This window comes from Poecile atricapillus, chromosome 25, assembly GCF_030490865.1.
Source record: "Poecile atricapillus isolate bPoeAtr1 chromosome 25, bPoeAtr1.hap1, whole genome shotgun sequence".
Lineage (NCBI taxonomy): Eukaryota > Metazoa > Chordata > Aves > Passeriformes > Paridae > Poecile > Poecile atricapillus.
Window position 1 is genome coordinate 927822 of NC_081273.1, and position 22522 is coordinate 950343.

The 22522-nt window shown below is 48.0% G+C and overlaps 1 protein-coding gene across 3 annotated transcripts; it reads right to left on the reverse strand.

The window, feature by feature from the left end:
* Positions 1–639: 639 nt before the first annotated feature.
* Positions 640–21427, reverse strand: KCNJ5 (potassium inwardly rectifying channel subfamily J member 5). Of its 3 annotated transcripts, XM_058856965.1 has the most exons (4): positions 21311–21427; positions 20820–21030; positions 12657–13603; positions 640–1433 (listed from the first exon to the last, which is right to left on the reverse strand). In XM_058856965.1, the coding sequence occupies exons 3-4, from the start codon at positions 13594–13596 to the stop codon at positions 1081–1083; spliced, it is 1293 nt and encodes a 430-aa protein (XP_058712948.1). In that variant the 5' UTR covers positions 13597–13603; positions 20820–21030; positions 21311–21427; the 3' UTR covers positions 640–1080. The 3 variants fall into 3 exon arrangements, with proteins under 3 accessions (XP_058712948.1, XP_058712949.1, XP_058712947.1); XM_058856966.1 differs by lacking the exon at positions 20820–21030 and having other exon boundaries at positions 21311–21419; XM_058856964.1 differs by lacking the exons at positions 20820–21030; positions 21311–21427 and adding an exon at positions 21060–21200.
* Between the last annotated feature and the right edge of the window lie 1095 nt (positions 21428–22522).

Consider the following 22522-nt stretch of genomic DNA (forward strand, 5'->3'; position numbering starts at 1 on the left):
TTTTTTCCTGTGTTGTTGAAATTTGTGGAAATCTTTCATCTCACAGACTACTTTCCTTTATTCCTTTTCTGGATGAAACAATCCTCTTTGGGAAATCTGGTTTTCTGCCACTTTTTAAAGATCAAAATTGTTGGCTTCAGTTATGTCAGTGTGTTCCCATTAGCAGCAGGAACATCAGCACCTCAACCTTTCTTTTAAATATGTACTTTGCAGAAGAGCAGCAAATTTTGAAAACTGCCACTTACCCAGTTCTTCCTACTCCAGAGCCTCTGAAATTCCAGAACATTCCAACCCCTGGGGGACTACAGTCTTTGTTTTAAATAATCAATTCGAACTGCAACTGGGACATTCAGGACAGAAAAAAGCCTTCACTGGGGCAAAATCTAAACTTTCCCTGGCCAAGGGTAGCCTATGAAATATGTCAGAGATTCCATGAAAAGAGTACACAAAACACTTCAGCTGGAGAAGACAAAACATTGGATAAACATGTAAAAGGTCTGCAGGGAAAGGTGCCCTGCTCATATCAGACATTTTGCAGGAAATAAATCCCAATGGCTGTGATCCTGGAAGAAAACACTAAAATTTGTTTGTTTTTACAAACAAAGGCAATGAAGGCAAAACACTTCACCACATAGCAGAGAGGTTTTTTCCTTTTCTTTTAATTTAGTTGGAACAATGTCTACAATACATTGACTCACAAATTAAGTGAAGGTATGAAATCACATTCTTCTTACTGAGATGGGACATTCTGGACTGGTGAAACGCCCTCGCAAGAGGGGCAGAGTTCTGCACGTCCAATGAACACCTTTTGAAGCAGTGGTGGGAATTTCGCTTGTAACAGTGATCAGAAGAGTGGGCCTTGTCCATGGAGATCGAGAGGCTTTGCAGAGGAGAGCAAAGCTCAGAGCCTCAGGAAGAGGAAGGGAAACTGAGGCACGGTGCAGTGCAGTGACTCCCAGGATGAGCAGCAGGCAGCAAAGCTGGACACCAATGGCAGCTCTGGCTCCCAGTGGGTTCCTGGCTGGCCAGCCCAGTGTCCCAGCAGGGTGTGTGGGTGTCTGTGCTCCAGCAGCTCCAGGGTTATACAGGCACCTCTTCATTCCCCTCTCCTGCTGTCCCATTGGCTCCGCTCAGTCCTGCTGGCTCCCTGCCTTCCTCCTCCTCTTCCTCCTCCTCCTCCTCCTCCTCCTCGTCCTCCCTGGCTGTCCCTGGGTCCCGGCCCAGGCTGGGCAGGTGGCTGAGGAGCTGCCCTTCCCGGCGGGACTGGGCCAGCTCTTTGGCACAGCACACGGGCGTGTGGGTCTCATAGGTGCTGTGGAAGCTGTTATAGTCCACCTCATAAAAATCCTTCTCCAGGGTGAGCACGGGGGTGAAGCGGTGTCCCCACAGCACCTCGGTGTCCATGTAGGAGCTTCGAGCCTGGCAAGTCATGCCTGGGTGGAAAGAGAGGGATGTTAGAGGCAAAGCTTCCTTAAGTGCTCACCCAACCACGCCTGGCGCTTAAAAGCACTTTCGTGTCGTTTCCATACCTGATTGCTCTGGGACACAGAAAAGTCTTGGCTTAATAAGCCTCACAAAAGCCTCTATCATGAGCAAGCTGAGCACCCAAAGGGAAAGGGATGCATTCACTTCTGCATCTTCTGCCTCCTGAACCTCGTGCTTAGGGGTTTGCAGGCTGGAACATCTAAGTAGCTTCTCTCTGCCTCCCCCTGCTCTGATGAGGCGTTGTTTGTGAGGCTGATACCAACAGATCCCGGTGGATCCTGCTGGAACAACCCCCAGCCCTGCAAGCACTGTCCCAGCCCCGAAACACAGACTCCAGGGAAACACAAAATACAGGGAGCCACTGCCCTGCCCTCCTCCGAGGCAGGCACCATTCCCCTCCCGCAGCACTGCCACGATTCCCTGAACAGCACTGCCACAATTCCCTGTACAGCACTGCCACAATTCCCTGAGCAGCACTGCCACAATTCCCTGTACAGCACTGCCACAATTCCCTGTACAGCAGTACCAAAATTCCCTGTATAGCACTGCCACAATTCCTGTACAGCACTGCCACAATTCCCTGTACAGCACTGCCACAATTCCCTGTACAGCACTGCCACAATTCCCTCTAGAGCTCTGCCACAATTCCCTCTAGAGAACTGCCACAATTCCTGTACAGCACTGCCACAATTCCCTGTCCAGCACTGCCACAATTCCTGTACAGCACTGCCACAATTCCCTCTAGAGCTCTGCCACAATTCCCTCTAGAGAACTGCCACAATTCCTGTACAGCACTGCCACAATTCCCTGTCCAGCACTGCCACAATTCCTGTACAGCACTGCCACAATTCCCTCTAGAGCACTGCCACAATTCCCTCTAGAGAACTGCCACAATTCCTGTACAGCACTGCCACAATTCCCTGAACAGCACTGCCACAATTCCCTGAACAGCACTGCCACAATTCCCTCTAGAGCACTGCCACAATTCCCTGTACAGCACTGCCACAATTCCCTGAACAGCACTGCCACAATTCCTGTGCAGCACTGCCACAATTCCCTGTACAGCACTGCCACAATTCCCTGAACAGCACTGCCACAATTCCTGTACAGCACTGCCACAATTCCTGTACAGCACTGCCACAATTCCTGTACAGCAGCACTGCCACAATTCCCTGTACAGCACTGCCACAATTCCCTGTACAGCACTGCCACAATTCCTGTACAGCACTGCCACAATTCCCTGTACAGCAGCACTGCCACAATTCCTGTACAGCAGCACTGCCACAATTCCCAGCTGCACACACCTGAATGTTCAGCCTGAAAGGCGAGAGGTTCCCAACCAAGGTGGCTTTTAAATTCCCTAGGAGGTCCTGAGCAGTTGTACTGATGGATTTGGGATTGAATGAACAGTGGAACTTGTCAAGCTGCTTCTCAGCCCCATGGATCAGAGTTTCACTTTGAAAAAGTTTAAAGAGAAGCTTTGCAGAGCAGCAATAAGCAAACCTGCAAGCAAATCCTCTTGGAATCACCTCGCCGTGTCAAGACTGTCCTCTCTTCCAAACATTTGTCTTCTCTTTGTTCTAATTATGTTTTGGTTTTGGAATTAATTTCCAGTGAAAAGCTAACCTCACAAAATCCTCCCACTGTTCTCTCATGGAGGGTGAGGGATTGGCTGACTGGTCAATTCAAAGCATGCACTTGGTCCAGTTTCTGCCCAACACTTTCAAGTTTAATTCCTGCAGCCCAGAGCACAGGGACAGAAATCGAAAGGAATGCAGAGGGAGAAAAAAACCCCACAGTGTCAGATACTTCAGGGAAGAGCAGATCATGATATTCTCACTCTGTAAGCGACTGAAATCTCAGAGCAATCAGAAAACCCCTTTCCTTTAAAAAAACCCTCACCTTTGTGAAACTAGGAATATTTTGTTCTTATAATTGCTACAGACCATTAAAAGACACCCACACAGGCAAGTGCTCTGCAAAGCTGAAAGTCTCTTACTGCTTTCCGTGGTTTAAAGTTACCAGGCCAGGAGTATTTTGTTCCTTGAAAGGGGAAGAGATGGTGACACATGCAATGCTGAGACATCTGCAGTTCTGTAGCACAGTCTGAAAAACCAATCTTTCCCCTCAAGATCTGCAGGAGTGTTTGCTTCTGGGCAGGAACAACAAGTACAGTGTTAGTCACAGTGTTCCAGCGTGCCTGCTTCCTGGGCTGGAAGGAACCGGGAAGTGCAGAGGCTGCCATGAAAAACACAGCCAGGGAATTAAAAATCACCCCAAGTATTGCTGCCTTAAGAAGAAGCTCTGTGGAAGTTCAGCATCTTTTCAGGAAACTCTCAGCTTTTGCTTTAGAGCTGAAGAACAGGGGGAGGCCACGCCTAACTTTGGTGGTTCTACACTTTGCAGCATCAGCAGCCCTCCTGCCCTGGGCCAGCTTCACTCTCCCTGGAAGCCCCAGGGCTCCTGCTGATTTCCCAGTCCTGGTACAGGTTTTCCCAGGAGAGCTGTGTCACTGTGAACCAGCTGATTCTTATCCTGGCTTTCCAAGTGCTGCATCAAGGTACCATGAAGGAGTCCCCAGGGCAAAGATGGGGTCCTTGTGAAATATGGGGGTCTGGGGCTCTCTAAGGGAGCTCCTGCCTTGTAATCTGGGCCTGAAATAGCTCCTTCCCTGGATTTATAACACTGGGGGAGCACCTGAGTGAACCTGAGCTCCTGGGACACCATCCCAGTCCCGCTGTAAATATTCAGTTAGGGCAGGAACAATGGAAAGCTTTCAGCAACCAAACACTGCTGCTGCCAGCTTCCTGCAGGAGCTGCTTTCTGTAACCCCAGGGGGACACTGAGCCAGTACAATAAGACAACTTGTAATTGCTCCATAATCCCATTCAAATATTCCTTTTTAGCACATGTGCAGTGCTGTTTAATTGCGTGGGGACACACTGCTTGGCAACTCCCACATCACCCAGTAAACAACACCATTGTATCTGCTTCAAATTCCATTAAGTGCCTGCTTTGCAGGCTGCCCTGTGCTCTCCAGCCTAGTTAATTAATGCATCTGTAATGTCCCTAGTTAATTACTGCCTCTGTGACTGCAAAAAGATGACAGAAGAGGTGTGGAAACAATAAACCTTATTTTTATTAAGAGCACATGGATGCAGCCACTTGCCATTGGAACACAACGTGCTACCTCTGTGCTCAGAATATCCCAGTGCCACCTTGCAGTGGGGCACAGCAATCTCCAGACTCAGACCTCTGTGTATCCCTGAAAAAATCACCTGCTTAATTGCAGATTTCTGGTTTATCTGAGTCTGTGGGATGCCTTGGGCTCAGGGAATCATTTGCCATATGCTCCCATCCATCAAGTACAATCAGAATTCAGATTACCCTGAATTGGAAGGGAGCCACAAAGATCACCAAGTGCAACTCCCGGTGGCAAGCAGACCCAGATCTGGGAACCACAGCAGCTGTGACATTACTGCTCTTCTACATCACTCATGCAGCCATGAAGCACTGACACTTCGGGGAGCACAAGAACACAAGAGAGATTCCAGACTCTCCAAATTTCTTGCAGAATTAAGCATAGTATGTATGGCCCTAATAAAGGTTATTAATATTTTCCTTAAAAAATGTATAACTACCCATTTTGGGTTTAAACGGTGCAGATATAGAGAAGTGGTATTTGGGGGTTTCATTTAAATAAACTTCATGCCAAGAGAATACAGAATCCCAGAATGGTTTGGGTAGGAAAGGACACTAAACATTGACACCTTCCACTGTCCCAGGCTGCTCCAAACCCCATCCAACCTGGCCTTGGGCACTGCCAGGGATCCAGGGGCAGCCCCAGCTTCTCTGGGCACCCTGTGCCAGGGCCTGCCCACCCTCACAGGGAACAATTCCTTCCCAATATCCCATCCAGCCCTGCCCTCTGGCACTGGGAGCCATTCCCTGTGTCCTGTCCCTCCATCCCTTGTCCCCAGTCCCTCTGCAGCTCTCCTGGAGCCCCTTTAGGCCCTGGCAGGGGCTCTGAGCTCTCCCTGGAGCCTTCTCTTCTGAACAATCCCAGTTGTCTCAGCCTTGCTTCATAGGAGAGCTGCTCCATCCCATCATTTTCATAGCCCTATATCCTCCTTTTCCTCCTTTCAGTCCAAGTAGATGTACTTGAAGTTATAGACATGTATTTTTCAACTCTATCCTATTTTCTGAGTTGTAAGATCATTAGAACTTTCATTTTCTCCTAAGAAATCTGGTTTAAAAATTAAAAAGTATGTTTAATATAAATGTGTGCAAATGTGTTGTGGAACACATGGAATGATATTAGAAATCTTCAGATGTCAACTTTCAGTTGCAACTTTCTCATCTCTTAATGCAGCAGCTCAGCTTCATGTTGCAAAAAAAAAAAAGAATTTTAATAGAAACCAGAGATAAAACTTGTTCAAAGTTAGATGCATCAAGTTTTCAATAAAGCTGGAACCATTTCCAGATTTTATAGATGCTAGAGACAAGGGCACTGTGTCCTGGTTTCAAACATTTCACAGAGTTTTAGTGATAATTTCATTACATCAGAATCCTAAGAAGTGGATTTTTTGTCTGTGGGTTGGAGCCACAGATCAATAACTGAGCTGTGTCTGTTCCTGCTTAAGGCAGCCAGGGATCCTTCCTAAACAGCTCCATTCTGCTTCCCAGCAGATGAAAGGTCCAGACTAGATCGTGATGTGTATTAAAGCAGGTGTCTCATCACATCTGAGAGCAGAGGAAGCTCCGTGGTGTAAAACAAGTGCCAGGGAGTCTCCAGCAAGGCTCTTTGCTGTCATCACAGTCAGGTATCAGAGCTGGGGATGGGGAGCGTGCTGCTGAGGAGCAGCTCAGCTGAGGAGCAGCTCAGCTCAGGCTCAGCTCAGGCTCGGCACAGGCTCAACACAGGCTCAGCTCAGGCTCAACACAGGCTCAGCACAGGCTCGGCACAGGCTCAGCTCAGGCTCAGCACAGGCTCAGCTCAGGTTCAGCACAGGCTCAGCACAGGCTCGGCACAGGCTCGGCTCAGGCTCAGCTCAGGCTCAGCACAGGCTCAGCACAGGCTCGGCACAGGCTCAACACAGGCTCAACACAGGCTCAACACAGGCTCAACACAGGCTCGGCTCAGGCTCGGCACAGGCTCAACACAGGCTCGGCTCAGGCTCGGCACAGGCTCAACACAGGCTCGGCTCAGGCTCAGCCCGGGCTCGGCTCAGGCTTGGCACAGGCTCGGTACAGGCTCGGCCCAGGCTCGGCCCAGGCTCAGCACAGGCTCGGCTCAGGCTCGGCTCAGGCTCGGCACAGGCTCGGCACAGGCTCGGCACAGGCTCGGCTCAGGCTCGGCTCAGGATCGGCTCAGGCTCGGCTCAGGCTCGGCTCAGGCTCGGCTCAGGCTCGGCTCAGGCTCGGCTCAGGCTCAGCTCAGGCTCGGCACAGGCTCGGCACAGGCTCAGCACAGGCTCAGCACAGGCTCGGCTCAGGCTCGGCACAGGGGGATCCTGCTGCTCCTGCACTGGAGCTGAGCTTGGGGCTGGCAAAGGGGACAGTGCTCCTGGAGCCCAGACAAAGCTGGGCCTCATTGCCCCAAATCTGCACCTGCAGCTGTCTGCTGGCCACCAGAGGCTCTCTGCAGCTGTTGGAGGATGCTGATTTTTGGCAAACATCCCATCCTGGCCAGGTGACCTCACCGGAGGGTTAATGGGAGAGCAGAGGGAGACACAGAGGGTGCTCTGCCAACCCTAAAATCTCCCCAGGCTTCAATGGGATCCCATCCCAAGCACAGGTGAATCTTCCAGTGCTGCTCCATGGCCTGAACCTCCTCAGTGGGCAGAGATATCCCAGCCCCTCGGGCTGTCAAGACAACATTTTTCATCAGGCTAAAATTAACTGTGCTCATTGAAATGCCAGGGAGCTCAGTGATTATCTGCTGGGAAATGTCATGTGGCTGCCTGGGCTGGGCCAGATCTGCTCAGGCCCCTCTGACACGGACACTGCTGGCAGTGATCTCCCTCCTCTGCCCTTGTTTGCCCATTCTGTTGTGTCCAGGATGACTTTTCTCCTTCTCCTGGATGCTCTGAAGCTGTGGAACACCCACTGCCCAGGAAATGATGGCCTCAGAGGTGCAGTGGCAGCAATGGAAGTTTATGGGTGGCAAGGAAAAGGTATAAAAAATTTAAATTCTATTGCTGTAATTAAGCAATATGTGTCTTTTAATTTACATTAGCATATGGTAAGTTATAAAAGTTATTAATCCCTCTGTGTTAATTAGACCAAAGAACACTGTAACCTCCAACAAGTCAATATTATTTCAACTTGAAAAGAACTATTAGAAGGTAGGAGCCTGGTCCTGCAATTATGCGTGCTTGTCTCCTTTAGAGGACATGGCTGGGCTTGATTCACTTTGATATTTATGCCAGAGGAGAGTAATAGGATTTTAATTTATCTGAATGCTCTCCAGGCATACAAATGCTCCTAGGCACTGAGAAAAATATAATAAAAGGACTTTATGATGTAAAGACCTTGGATTCAATTGCCATGTCTCTAGCAGGCCCAGCCCCAGCCACGCCCAGAGCAGAAACTTCTCTAAGGGTTTGCAGTGACTGCAGAGACACCTCAGGCAGCCTCTCCTCCAGAGGACAGTCCTGCTCATGAACACCATCACCTGAGACAGCTCTTCCCTATCATTTTTAGGCTGTTTCTGTAGCACTTCTGCAAGGTCCTCCTTGCAGAAAACTTATTCATATGCAAAATGCAAAACAACACAAGACAACCCAAACCAGATGATGAATGCTCAGAAACTCCATTCAGTAATTTCACCCTTCCTTTGTGCTCCCATGAAAATCATGATTAATTTCAGCATATCTTTTGTTGTGACTACTCCATTTGGTCCTACATTTACAGCCAGGAAACCGTACTCTGTCCTCTGCAAAGGTGGATAAATTGAGGTGTGAAAACTCTGCTGTTTGCCTACACTCCCACAGGGACAGCATGGGTTAATTACTTCTAATCGTTAAATCCCCTTTTATCACACTGACTCTAAGCCAGAAAAATATATACCTGTACTTACATAAGAGTTCATTAAAACTTCATTTAGTGACTAGACTAATCAGGCATCTGGAGCGTCTCTTGTGCCTTATTTAATTGTGCTGGGAAAAAGAGGCAGTGAAAACCAGGGAGGACCAGGAGTGGAGTAACAAGCTCTGCTACCTCCATGCCCAGGGAGCAGCAGAGCTGGACACGGTGCCCAGGGAATGAGGGCAGCAGGAAGCTACAGAAAAAGCAGGATTTGGGTAACTGTCAGCAAATAGCAGAGGAGGGGTAAAGCTGGAAGAGAGTCTCTTCAAATTACCTGCCAGAAAGTCCTGTAAGATATACAGAGTGTGTCAGCACATGGAGTGATGGCTTACAGAGAAAAACATTATTTAAAAAAAATTGGACTTGCTAATGTTCCCTAACTGGATCAGCCAAATCCTTCACCACAAGGCAGCTGACTCTGCACCACGTGGGAGGGGGGCCTGGACCTCCCCTGCTCTTCCCTGTCCCAGCAGCTTTTGAACACTCTGTTCACTCTGGGATCAGCAGGGGAAGGGCAGGAGCTTTGGCCAGCAGCAATCGGGAGCTGTCCTGGCACCAGGGTGGCCCTGAGATTTTGGGAAGCAGAGAGGCAGGGAAAGGAAAAATGTATTCACTGTGCAAACAGATTTCCCACCTTTGATTTGTTCCCTTTTATTGCAGGTCAGATTTGGGGCAGCTGATCCTGCCAAGAGTCCCTTTGTGATAAGTTGAAGATAATGAATTCCCTGAGGTGATCCCTGTGCCCAATTCATCAGGAGCACTGCGGGTGATGCTGCCGCCCCCGAGACGCCCACAGAGCAGCCCTGGGAGTCAGAACTCTTGTCAGCAATATTGACTTTGTCTTCACAGTGCTTATTTCACCCAGCAATGACCACATCAGATCTGCCCACAAACTCGCTCTCCCTTTGGCCTTTTCCATGGGCTGGCAGAGCCACAGAGCCTCTCCCATCCCAGATATCGATGGGGAAAAGTGCACCTGCCTTTGTGCCATGGCTGGCTCTGTGGGGTTCTCACTGCAATAACACCACGTTTATTATCTTCCTCACCCAATGAGTGAATGAACCACATGAACCCACAGCATTTCAGGCTGGCTAGTGAGCTGCTCTTCTTCAGTGTGCTGTTACTCAGGCCTTTGAAAAGCCAAGACAATTTGAACGCAATTTTTTTTTTTTAAGCCACAGTGTTTCACTTTGTAAAAACCCAATGACTTGAAGGGTGTGAACTCCTCAGAATTTACTCTACACTTTTCATTTGAAGCTATTTACCATCTTTGCCTTCTACTGGGTCAGAATTAAACTTAAATGTCAGTAAATAGAGCTGCTTGTTTGAGAGGAGACAATACATTACATTTGTAATATGTGTGTGCCTGGTTAAATCTACTGAAAATAGCTACAAAATCACTGTCCCAAATGATCAGTGAAAAATATCCCCACTTTTAGTCGTGCTTAAATTTCTGTAGTCACTGATATGTTGCCAATGACCATTCTGACCTGCCTTCCAAACACCTTATGGAAAACAGAGCTGTATATTCTGATCAGTGGTACCTCTGAACTCTGGAGGGTGGATTCCTAATTCTCCATAGGGGTTGCTAAGGGAACGAATGCTCTGTTGTATTTTACACTGCCCTGAATCCGACCAGGCTGTGACAGTGTCAGGATTTAACAGAAGTCCAGCTGGGAGTAAATATCACACCACTCCTGAGAGCAGATGGGGCTTGAGCAGTGCCATGGGCTGGGAAGGACCTGAAGAATTTGCTTGGAGCAGATTTTAAGGTGTGGAGGGATAACATATATCCCTCCATATATCCCTATATATCCATATATCCCTATATCCTATATATCCCTATATCCCTATATATTTGGGGTTTAGTAACCCCAAAGTGCTTTATCAATATTCCCAAGTGTGAGCATGAAACAGGAAAGCACAAAAACTGTTTCTGCAAGCCACTATTCTTGTGACAAAATATCCCATGCCTCTGGCTGCCACAGCTCCCTCAGGACCCATCTCAGCCTCCAAAGTGGATTCTGGAATCATCCAAGGTCCACTCAGCTTTGAGTTCAGTGAAAAACACCTCCTCCAGCTCCAGTGTGGGACTTCCCAGGCTGCCTTCTGAGCTCAGGATAATTCATTTCCACAGATGTATGCTCCTTAATGTCCTTACAGCCTGGTCTGTGCAATCCCTCTGGGAGAGGAGCCCATTTGTAAGGCAATATTATTCCTCTGCCATGCTTTTAATTCCGAGGTTGTTATTGATAATGACTTCCTCTCACACATCCCCAGCAGAGGCTGAGCCTTCCTGCGAGGAAGGCAGAGCAGCAGGGGTTCAAAGCATTTATAGTGTCACTGTGTGATGAGGAAAGAGGCTTTGGACAAACAAGGAGCTGCATTCCATGCTCAGATTAGGAGGCTCCAGCCTCTAATAAATGTTTAGGCTGCGGAATAAATCACTGTTACAAATCCTTGCCTTTGATAGTCTTTTCCACCCACCCCTTCCTTTGCCATGTCTCTACAACGCTCTGCTGGAGAAGAACATTTTCCTGGAAATGCCAGGTGAATTCCACTTCCATAGCACATACTCCAGTCCCAGTGGAATGCAATTTATCAATCACCTCCGATCAGCTCTGTTTGTGAAAGTCAGCTACAGCTACTAAAGGGAGACTCTGGGACGCTGAATTACCTCTTAGACAGCTGCCTTTGAGAGCAAAGGTTTGGGATGCAGGAATTAGTGAGATTTTTCCTCCTCTGGCTGTTGGGAGACTAATGAGCAAATCTCCAGGAGGGAATAACAGTCAGCAAAGGGCAGAATCTGTGAGACAGGGTGCTGACACCACTGAGCACTTGTAACAAGCTGAAAACCCCTGCTAATGACTCAGAGAGAACCTCATCGAGATGGAAAACAAAATCCAACCACCACCCACAGGAAAACCCTGGGCTCATAACTAAAATCCTGAAACACCAAAGGGGAAAACTGCTTGTAAAAGCTTTTTTTTGCATCTCTGACTTTGTGCATCTTTAGCCAGAAGAGCTCTCCTCAGAGAGAGCAGCCCTTTCCCCCTGCAGACCCTGATTCCATCAAGGCATTCTGCCCACCCCAAGCTGGAAAACCCTGCCTGGAAGGGACCTGAGCATCTCAGGGGCTTGGGCACACTCGCTGTGCCACAAATGCAGCAGGAGGAGCTGCCAGCCCCTCCCCAAACCTGGAGCAAAGGGATTCATACAAGTGGAAATGGCCCATGGTGCCAGGCAGAGCTCCTGTGGGAAGGAGCCTCTGTGCCCATCCCTCCCCTCAGCTGCCTTTCCTGCTCCCTGGAAAGCTGAGCCTTCCCGCTTTTCCAGATTCACTATACACAGACACAGAGTTCTTTTATCGCCTGTCACAAATACACCCCTAGGAGGAAACTGGGAATGGCTGAGGATATCTCCTAATCTCCCATTACCCAGCTTTGTCTGAGCTGTTCAGCAGCTGCAGGGCTGCAAGAGTCACAAAAGCAGTTTCTGTATTTATCCTCTTTGAGCTCCTTCTGGGAATGTGTGTCCTGCACCACGTGCAAGTCATTCAGCCTCAGCACGTGCTGCTTTATGGGATACAGTGAGACTTGGGCACTTCATAGCACCCATTAAAATCAACACTACAGCAGTACCTAAAATAGCACAGTTACAGCCAATCTTTAATACAGAGGAGAAATGGGGAAAGATTTGCACCATGAATTTTGATCACAGGAAACAGGACCACCAGGGACTTCAAGAATTCCTTTAATCCATTGCTTTTCCTCCCCTGGATCAGTTCTAAATTATTATGGGCAGCTCCAGGACTAACCCATTCACCTTAATCCCGGATTTACAAAAGAGGATGAAGCACTACAAAAAAAGAGAGTGAAACCCTACAGCATGAGCTAAAGGCCCCATTTTCCACTGCTGGTTATCTCAGACACCCCACCCGAGTCAGGCACTACCCAAGGACAAACCTCACTGTGTTCCCAGTCCAGGTGACACGGACAGTGAAAACCTAATGCCAAACTGCCCGCAATGCACTGTGCCCCTTTCCTCCTCAGAACAGTGACTGATTGCTGACACATCCTTACCTGTGGCTTCCACCATTCCTTCCAGGATGACCACAATCTCAAACTCCTCCTTCTCCAGCTGGGTGCGGGACATCTCCCAGAAGGGGCTTTTCTCATTGATCTCATGTGAGATGATGAGAGGGGACACCAGGAACAACCTGTCGTCTCCGGTGTCAAATCCCACGTTGATGTCCGTTTGATTCAGGGGAATAAACTCTCCTTCTTTGGTCTGCTTGGACTTAATCAGTTTGGCTCGAATGGAAGCCTCGACAATGTGGGAATTGCGGAGGTCCCCGACCCGGAACATGAGGCAGAGCTTCTCATCCCTCATGGAAATGACGGCGTTGTTGGAGAACATGAGGGTCTCCGCCCTCTTCTTTGGCTGGCTGATCTTGACGAACATGCATCCCACCATGAAGGCGTTGACAATGGAGCCCAGGATGGCCTGGACCAGGAGCAGCACGATGCCCTCGGGACACTTCTCTGTGATGACCCTGTGGCCGTACCCGATGGTCGTCTCGGTCTCGATGGAAAACAGGAACGCCGACACAAATCCGCTGAGGTTTTCAACGCAGGGGATCCAGTTCTCATCTTCCAGGTGGTCCAGATCTCCCCGGATGTAGGCGATGAGCCACCAGATGAACCCAAAGAACAGCCAGGTGATGGTGTAGACCATGGTGAAGACCAGCAGGTTGAAGCGCCACTTGAGGTCCACCAGGGTGGTGAAGAGGTCGCTGAGGTACCGGTAGGTCTCCTGGACGTTCCCGTGGTGCACGTTGCACTTGCCACTCTTCTCCATGTAGCGCTGCCGGGGCTTCTTGCCCTCGGCGGAAATGAGCCGGGTCCTGTCCGTGGCGATGGGGACGTCATCCCGAGCCTGCTTGGGGATCTTCTTGGGCTCCCGGGATGTGACCCCAATGTCCATGTCCTGGTTCATGAAGATCCGGGAATCTCCAGCCATGGCTGGGCTGCACAACAAGGAAAGAGTTTCAGGCAGAAGGCAAAGAGACAAAAGCCATTTTGTTTCACTATCTGGACCATCAGGATGTTGTTTTTGGAGGGTTCACACTTCTCTCACAACTGCCACTTGTTAAACACAGCCTTGCAGTGACCTGGAATTAAAGACTGATTTATAACACACAGGCCCTTCCAACATCAGCCACTGCTGGGGTGATGGGCACTCTCTGGGAGTGTGGAACAGTTAAATCTTGGAATATTTTGGGGTATTTTCTTCTCCTTAGATTTTTTTACACACCAGATTTGCTTAAGATCACAACTCAGAACAAAGTGAAGATACATCAACATCTTTTCAGGAGGGACTGGAGCTTTTTCATGCCTCAGGTTTTGGGTGCATATCAAGAGAAACCTCAGAAATTAAGAGAAAATGCTGAGTACCACTGTCTACCTAACTCTCACATGAGTCTAAATTATGCATGAAGGCTTCCCTAGCAGTCAGCAGAGAAAGGCATCTCCAGGGATAATTCAGATTTCAGGAGTGCTGAATCACCTTCTGGAAGTTTATTTGTAAGCCTGGGTTTTAAACATGAAATAAACATTTAATTAAGCATCTTGAATCCCATGTGTGAGGGTGTGATGAATCCAGGCCTGCTGCTAATGAGATCTATCAGAGCTCACCCCTTTGCTCCACCTGACATTAGACAAAATCACTGGGCACTTTTAGGAATGCATCAGAGAGTTATTAAAAAGCCCACTGTCGACATTCCGAGTTATACTTAACAGGATACAAATAAATAACACGAGATGAAGGCGGCAGTGCTTTCTGCCAGTTGTAATGTAACATCCTGTTTACTGAGATGATTACATACTCCTTTAAAAAATGAGAGTCTTGACTCTGGATGCAGGGCACAGACAAAATCTCTGTCAAAAACTACCTAAGGAGCCTTAGGGATATCAAAGATAGAACAGCAATATTTTCTATGGCGTTCATTCCCTGCATTGTCCTCTGCAAATCCTATTAAAACCTAACTAAATCTATTACTGCTCCCTCTATCTTTAATCTTCTTATGCTCCTGTGAATGAGAAAAGGTGTAGAGATACAATTAAGAGTATCTTGGGAGAGACAATTTTTAAGACTGAGCAAAGTAGCTTCATCTTTTCAGTATTAAAAAGCACAAAGGGTGGGCGGGAAGGAAGCAGAGGCAGGATGAATAAATGAAGCAACAAATTATCACTTCCATTCGGCTGCAGCCAAGTCTGGTTAATGGCAGAGAATTCCTCGTGGCCCTTGTCTAAGTCACCATCAATCACCGCTCCAACGAAGCAGCCCAGCCTGTTGCTGGAACCAGCGCTGCTGGCTCTGCCTGCAGGGAGCCCAAACCATCTGTGCACTGCTGAGCCCTGCAGCCACAGCAAGGGGCAGGAACGGGGATTTGAGTGCTGGGATAGAAAACCGGGACATGGGGTGGATAATCCAGTGCTGGGTGTCCCCTTCCTCCAGTGGAAGCAGCCAGGATTTTGGTAGAAGAGTCACCCCTCTTCTGTTTCTGTCCCTCCTGAGAGCCTGCTCGGGGTATTCCCACACATCCTCAGCTGCTTTTCACTGCCTGGAAACCTCCAGACCCACTGGCCTGGCTCTCCTGTCAACTTCCTCTCTTTCTTTACACGTGTGCAAAGTGCTACAAGATGTTGAAAATTGGCAAGGGCACAGCTTGACTCTCACTTCCCAACATGTGAAAGCACATTGCAGAACAATCACACACTTTTTTCCCCCCTTTAACGAGGAAAGAAGCCTCCCATACACTGAGAGGAATCTCCTTGCTTCCTTCTTACAAATAATATTCTTGATGCATATTTGCATTGATTGATTAATCTAAAATTACTTCATTTGGACTAAAAAGCTTGTCATCAATCTAAATGTAAAACCAGGCAAGTGTTGCTTGTTGCTTTCAAGACTTGTTTTAAAGATAATTTTGTTATAAAAGTAAATTTGAAGCTATCACTGGCACCATGGGAGACAGAACAATCCAGTTCCAGACTTCAATCTAGAGTGGAAAGTTTCGTGTTCTAGATTTACACCAAAGAGACCAAAGGGATCTTAAAACTTATTACAAAGAACAGAATAGAGGAAAGGCAACCAAAAATCCTGAATCCCTGGAAATCACTCTGGTGGAGCAGGTTTGAGGAATGGCCCTTTAAAGAATGTACGGAGGAATCTTTTGAACTAAAACACTCACAGGGCTGGCAACATCTCTGATGGTGCTACTGATCTCCAGCAACAGCTCAGCTGAAACATCCCTGCAAACCTTCAGGAACATTTTCCAAGTGATCCAGTAAAGCAGAAAAATTCCTGCTGGATAAAAAGTTCACTGGCAGCTTCAGTGGCATTACTATTTCTACCAATATTTCATCTTTAACTCTCCCACTGTAATATGAGCATAACCTGAGTCTGTGGTTATTGAAAATAATTAAGCATTTGAATTTTTGCTTCAGAGTCTTTAAACAGAATGTTCCTGGTTAGCAGTTTGAGCACAGCTTTGGATGGCTGCACACTATCCAGCTTTCTGTTCCAAAGGATTCCAGGGTTTTCTAATTCTCAGCAAATCACTGCTTTTCCTTCTGCCTTAATTCCGCAACAGTAAAATTTGTGATATGGATGTGAATGGTCTATGAGATTCCCAGGCACGAGGCTCTTCTAGGAAATTTGTTGTCATTCCTTTATGATTTTAACTGCCCTGGGGAGCTTTAGCCCAAATGAAAAGGAGCAGTGTAACTGTGTAAGGACCTGGTTAACCCTTCATTGTGTAGCACACAGCCACTGCTGCCAGGCATGAACATCTCAGCCATATCATGGTAAATGTATTCATGCATCTCCCCGAGATTTCAGCTCCAGTCTGTGAATGCCTGCTCCTTCCAGCACAGAGAGCCATGAGGTGAAATTGCCTCTTCCAGGCACTCTTCTGTTTCTTTGGCATTTACCAGCTTTGGTTAAAGGAGGCCAGGATAATAAAAATGTCACTTCTGAACAAAGCTCCCTTCCTCTAGGACAGGCTACTGCATGAGGAGCTGTGAGTCAGTGCAGTATCAGCCTTGCAGAGAGGTTTTTATCAGCCCTGTTGATGTTCAGCTCTGCCCAGATGACACACTCGGGGCAGGCGGTGACATTTAGGGGCTGGGATTTGCTGCACAGGGGTCAGGCTGGGGTTAGGTGAGAATCTCCAGGCAGCAGGGTTCAGCAGAGCAGCTCCCAGCCCCTCCTGACAGAGCTGATGTGCTCCTGGCAGCTCCAGCAATTTGCCTGAGACACCAAGGAAATAAAACACTTTAAGAAACTTCTTTCCTTGCTGACCAGGGGGCCTTTTCCATTTAAACAATTGCTGCAGTAAACACACAAATTTCCATGGGGATGGGATTTGATGCTGGAAAGGACTAAACTGGCAGGCAGGTGGAGTTTAAAGACATGAATTTGTCATCAAGTTTGTGTAAAAGCAGACTTCTTTTTGTTTCTTTTAAACCCGATGCCTGTGTTTTCTCACATTAGGAGAATAATTGAGCAACTGTTCTTTAGCAAACCTCCCACACCTTCCCAGAAGATTTTTTTTTTTTCCACTTAACCCTGTCTTCTTTATTTTCCAGACAATGAGTCCTGTGCTTCTCAACAAGCAACCAATAATACTGAACAGAGATTACTAAAAAACCTGACCTGGTTCTTCTGCTGCCAGCTGGCCCACACCACATAAAGCAGGTTACTGTGCCCAGGTTCCTCTGGGCCACATAATTCTGCTTTAGGTTATAGTGCTGCAAGGGAATGAAATTCTGAATTGTCAGACAGGAGCAACATAGGAAAGCAGGTACAGGAATAAAGGAAATGAAAGCAGCAGCACCTGAAGAGAATAAAAGTATTGGCTATTGAACACTGAGTGCTCATGGGAAGATGGAGGAAAGAGAAATCTTAGGAGAAGACGGCCTTTGACACTCCGAAGAAAAATGACTTGAGATAGGCTCGGACTGAGGTGTGGCTTTGATTTCCCTGAGAAAGGCATCCTTCCTCCATCCTTCCTCCATCCTTTCACTCACTGCCTGTGTGTGAGTGGGACTGAACAGTCAGCTCCACCTGACTGCCTTGCCACACACACCTGTGCGTGCAAGGTGAGGAAAGGCAGGTGGACTTGGGGTAAACCATGGAACAATCCATCTTACTGACTTTATAGGTTTGGGCTTTTGGTGGCTGCCTCTTTGGGAAGTGCTTGGAGATCCACAGGTGGAGGGAAGGCTGAAGAAAAGTTGTGCTCTTGAAAGCCAGGGAAAAAGATTCAAAGACACTGCACAGGAAAGGAGACCCAAGGCACTCCACAAACAAATGTGGTTCAAAAGCTCCCTGACCCCAGTAATTGCCTCTCCAAGTGTCACCTCGCTCAGCACTGAGCTGGGAAGGTGCCTCTCATCTCCTCTGTGAGTGTTTGGCAAGTCCCAGCACCACTTTCCTGACGCTCAGGATGAGACAGCAGATTGCTCTGGGGCTGGAGTAGCCCTCGCCCTGCCACCAGGACACAAAGATGAGTGGCTGCCAGTTCAGCTGCAGGGCCAGGGTGGCTTTGTGCTTGTCACAGAGCTGGGCTGTGACAGCTCCTGTGTGCCCAGAGTGCTCCTGGCTCAGAATACCCCAACAGAAGGTGCTTTTCCGAAGAAAATCTCTGGCCAGGGAGCCAATCTGACCCAAATAAAGGGTTTATGGACATTTTCACTTTCCTTTTACCCATGAGTTACCTCCCAATCCATCCTTCTCCTCTGATATCCTGTCAGTTGTGAGGGAGGAACGTGACTCTCCCAGAGTATCCAAGTATTGCACAGCACTCAACACAGATATTATGTGCTGTAAAATCTTATTTATGTATTTCCCAAGATGCCTGGGCTCTGTTGCCCATATTTCAGGATGGGGGAGTCACTCACAAAGACACTTGGGTCTTCTACACTCAGTTGGGAGTCTGTGACAGGGCAGGAATAACATTTAGCCATTCCAAAATCCTAAATGAGCACCTGGAATCATTGCAGAACTCTTTCCTCCTTCCCCCACTCCAGCAGCAGGGAATACAGTCTCTGTCTGCTTCAGGTGTGTCTGAAGATCGCTCTGCAAAGCCTCCACAGCCCGATCCATCAGATGAATAACCCAGCAAGATTATTTCCAAAGCCAATGAAGGCAGGTTCTGTTTCTCAAATAGCTACAGGTTTCAAATACATTTTTCCCTCATCTATAGATTGAAGTATAAAAACCACCACACATGGCACAAGTTCACAGCTGCATTAAATATAATACTCTAGAACTATACAGAAAAGAGTGAAGAAACAAAACTGTGATGAGGACAGAGACTGTGTGTGGTTTTTTTAACAGAAAAAGATGAAAACTAGAAAACACTTTTTGAGGCATCATTCAGGCTTTTACAATGTTTTAGAGCTCAGGGACTGGAGAACATGGAGTTTCTGTAAAATTGGGAATATCTCCTACGGCACAGTTCCACTGCACAGGAAGGATGGGAGGATTAAATCTGTGTAACTCCCAGACAATTCTCTTGCACTTCATTGCATTAAAGACCTTGAGCTTGACCAGTCCCTGTGCAAAGGATGCAACCATGACATTGTGCTCTTAGGTGTTTTCCATGATTTGGAACAGTCAAATGATATTTTCTCTAGCAACAACAAATAAAGCCTGGAACTAGATCAGTGTGATCCTTCCACCACCAAGGAAGTGACGGTGCCTGAGGCACTCTACAGCCTCTCCTTCCCTGGCCTCTCACCCCAGCTCTATTTTAGGGACACCTTATGGTGTCATTGAAAATCTGACCATTGTCTTTCAACCAACGCAACCAAAGACAGGGACACCTTTGCCCTGATCAGACACTCCTGTTTCTCCTGCTCTCGGCTGTTTACTCTGAACAGCAAACACTCAACATTGGGAAAGCAGAATCTCAGTTCTAGGAGAAAATCCTGCCCCAGGAGCACCAATGTTCCCATTTTTCATTGTTTAGGAATTCATCATCACAGTGACAGAGAATCACTCTGTAATCTGCAGCTGCTTTAAAAAAATACAGTAAAACTTTTGAACCACTTCACACTTCTGCAGTACCTTGCAGCCAAAAAGTTCACAGATAGATTTACCAAACACAGGCTCTTTTTGCCCCAAGGCCTTCATCAGTGTTTGAACCCACTGCAGAAAAGGATCAGGAGTCACAGAGGGACAAACTGACCTCATACCAAGCCATTGGGCAAGGACCAGTGCTTGCCCCAGGTGTCCAAGTGCCTTTCCTGAGCTCAAACCCAATGGAAAGTGGGTGACTTAAACAGTGGAGTCTGGAGTGTTGTCTTGGAATATTACTCCAAAGCTCTGTTTGCCTTTTTTTTTTTTTGCAAATAATTGGGCTGGAACTTTCCAGAGATGGAAAATATTCTGCCATGGGAATCAGAAATTATCCTGATCCTTTATCTCTACAGGGTAGGAATAGTGAGGCAAAGAACTGAACCCCAGAAGTGAAATAACTCCTGCAGCACAAACGCTGCCCCACACACTCCCCACCTTCTCGGGAGATCCTGCTTGCTTGGACTGGTCAGAGAACCAGTGAGAAAAGCCAGTTTGGTTTTCCTCTGAGCCCTTCTTCCACAAATCCAGGTCTACTTTAAAGTACAAGGGTATAGGAGGAAGGAGCTGCTTGATGACAATCTCCAAAAGCCACAGGTAAGTTTTTTGGGACAGGACCAGTTTCTAGCAGCTCTCGGCTGGCTCCTGAAACTCCCTGTTCAAATCCAAGGGAGAGATGCTGTGTAAAAGTTAATCTGGTGCTCCCAACCACCTTGTGCTGGCACAAAGAGAACCCCAGGCGCCTTTTGGAGTGATGCAACAGGACATAAAAAAATCAGTCATGCTTTTACCTCCCAGAGCCATAAGCCCCGAGGGATTCCCAGTGCACTGCATTCCCTGTCCCCTCCAAGGACTGAATATGCCACTTCCTCATCTGGAAACTGCACTGACAGGGCTCTGTAACTCCAAAGTGACTGGCAAGTATCCTAATTATGAAAGAATTTAATCCTGGACTTCAGATAAGGATTGTGGAGTCACCCCACACAATTCAGGGCTGCTCACTGATCAGTCTCCTGGTGCCCTTTGCATTCCAGTGATTTCCACTAATCCTGTATCTGAGCAGTTCCTATTTTTTAATGTTTTTTCCTGCATCACACCTTTAGATCTGACAGTGCTTTTGCCCCAGATCAGCATCCAATCCCTGCCTTCCCCAAGAGTTCCGTGGCAGCTGTGAGTTAGGCAGGAACACGTCCACAGCTCAAAGCCGGGCGGGTTGGGACACAGGAGCCTGGCATCCCGCTGGAAACAGCTCCGCGTTTGTCCTGCCGGGCTCCCGATCCTTTGCAGCCAGAGCCGATCGGGAGTGACCTGGAATAACAAAGGAATCGGTAACTTACTTGCTACGAGCGGCTCCGCATCAGCCTGGGCTCCGGGGGGCAGCTGGCCGGGGGCAGCACCGGGGCCGGGAGAGGCTGCGGGATGCCGGTCCATGCCATCACCAGGGAGCCGGGATCGTCCTCGGAGCCCCGGGCTGCCTCCTGCCTCCTTCCCGCTGCCTGCTCGCAGCAAACATCGATGTGGCACTGAGGATGCCCACGCCCCTGTCCCTGGCTATCCCTGATCTCCCCGCTCCGCTCCAAGCCCTCACCCTCCGCCGCTGCGGTGCCACTTGTCCCTGTCCCTCGGCCGCCTTCCTGCGCTCCTGCCCTCCCCCGTTCCGCTGGGCCGGGCCGCTCCCGAGCTTTTGAAGGGCTGGGGCAGAGGGAGGGCGCGGAGGCTGCGTGTGACGGCGCCTTATCAGTTCTCAATGAGCGCAGGGGCGGGGGGCGAGGGAGGGGTTTGGGCTGCCGGGAGGGTGGGCAGGGGGAGAGGCGAATCCGTGCCTGGGGAGCTCGGGAAACACCCCCGAGCTCAGCGGGGCCAGCAGCGAGGGGCTCCGGGCGGCTCCTGCAGCGCCGAGCGCTCCCCGTTCCTCCCGGAGCGCGCCGGGGCTGCCTCGGTCCCACCGAGCGCTCCCCGAACCCGGGAGGAGGGGATTTCACACGTGTGAAAATCGTCACCGGCACCGTGGAAACTCCGCCGGGCTGGAGCAGGGACTGTGGCAAAGTGGGGAGAAGGGGGAGGGCGAGGTTCCCCCGGCGCGGTTCCCCTGCCTGCCGCCCATCGGCTCTGCCGCGCTGTTTGCTGCCCGAACTGTGGGGACTGCCTGGGATCCAGCCCAGTCCCCGGGAGCGCTCTCAAAGAGCTTCAGATTTTATTTTATTTTATTTTATTTAGTTTATTTTATGTTATTTTATGTTATTTTATTTTACTTTTTATATTATTTTATTTTTCTATTTTATTTTATTTATTTTATTTTATTTATTTTTTTTTCTATTTTATTTTATTTTTTTCTATTTTATTTTATTTTTTCTATTTTATTTTATTTTATTTTATTTTTTTATTTTTTAATTTTATTTATTTTATTTATTTTAATTTTTAAATTTTTTTTATTTTATTTTTTCTATTTTTTATTTTATTTTTTCTATTTTATTTTATTTTTTCTATTTTATTTTATTTTATTTTTTATTTTATTTTTTTCTATTTCATTTTTATTTTTTTATTTTATTTTTTCTATTTTATTTTATTTTATTTTTATTTGTCGCTGATAATACCCCACTGTCTCTCCAGCTTAGTGAAATATTTCCTTTTCTGAAAAGCAAATGTCAGGCCAGCTGCATATCTCTGGCAGATCTGCCTGCTGACTGCAGGTTACCCCCAGGCTTTCTTGCCCTGTTCCCACAGTCCTGTCCTCTGTCCTCCCTGATTCCCTATTCCAGAAGCACCCACATTACAGCCCACCAGAAGAGCTTTCACAGAA

Excerpts from the sequence above, each read along its gene's own strand:
- KCNJ5 (XM_058856965.1), bottom strand. The coding sequence starts at position 13,596 with ATGGCTGGAGATTCCCGGATCTTCATGAACCAGGACATGGACATTGGG. Across the intron at positions 1,434-12,656 it reads AGGAATGGTGGAAGCCACAG|GCATGACTTGCCAGGCTCGA; the intron begins GTAAGGATGTGT and ends CTTTCCACCCAG.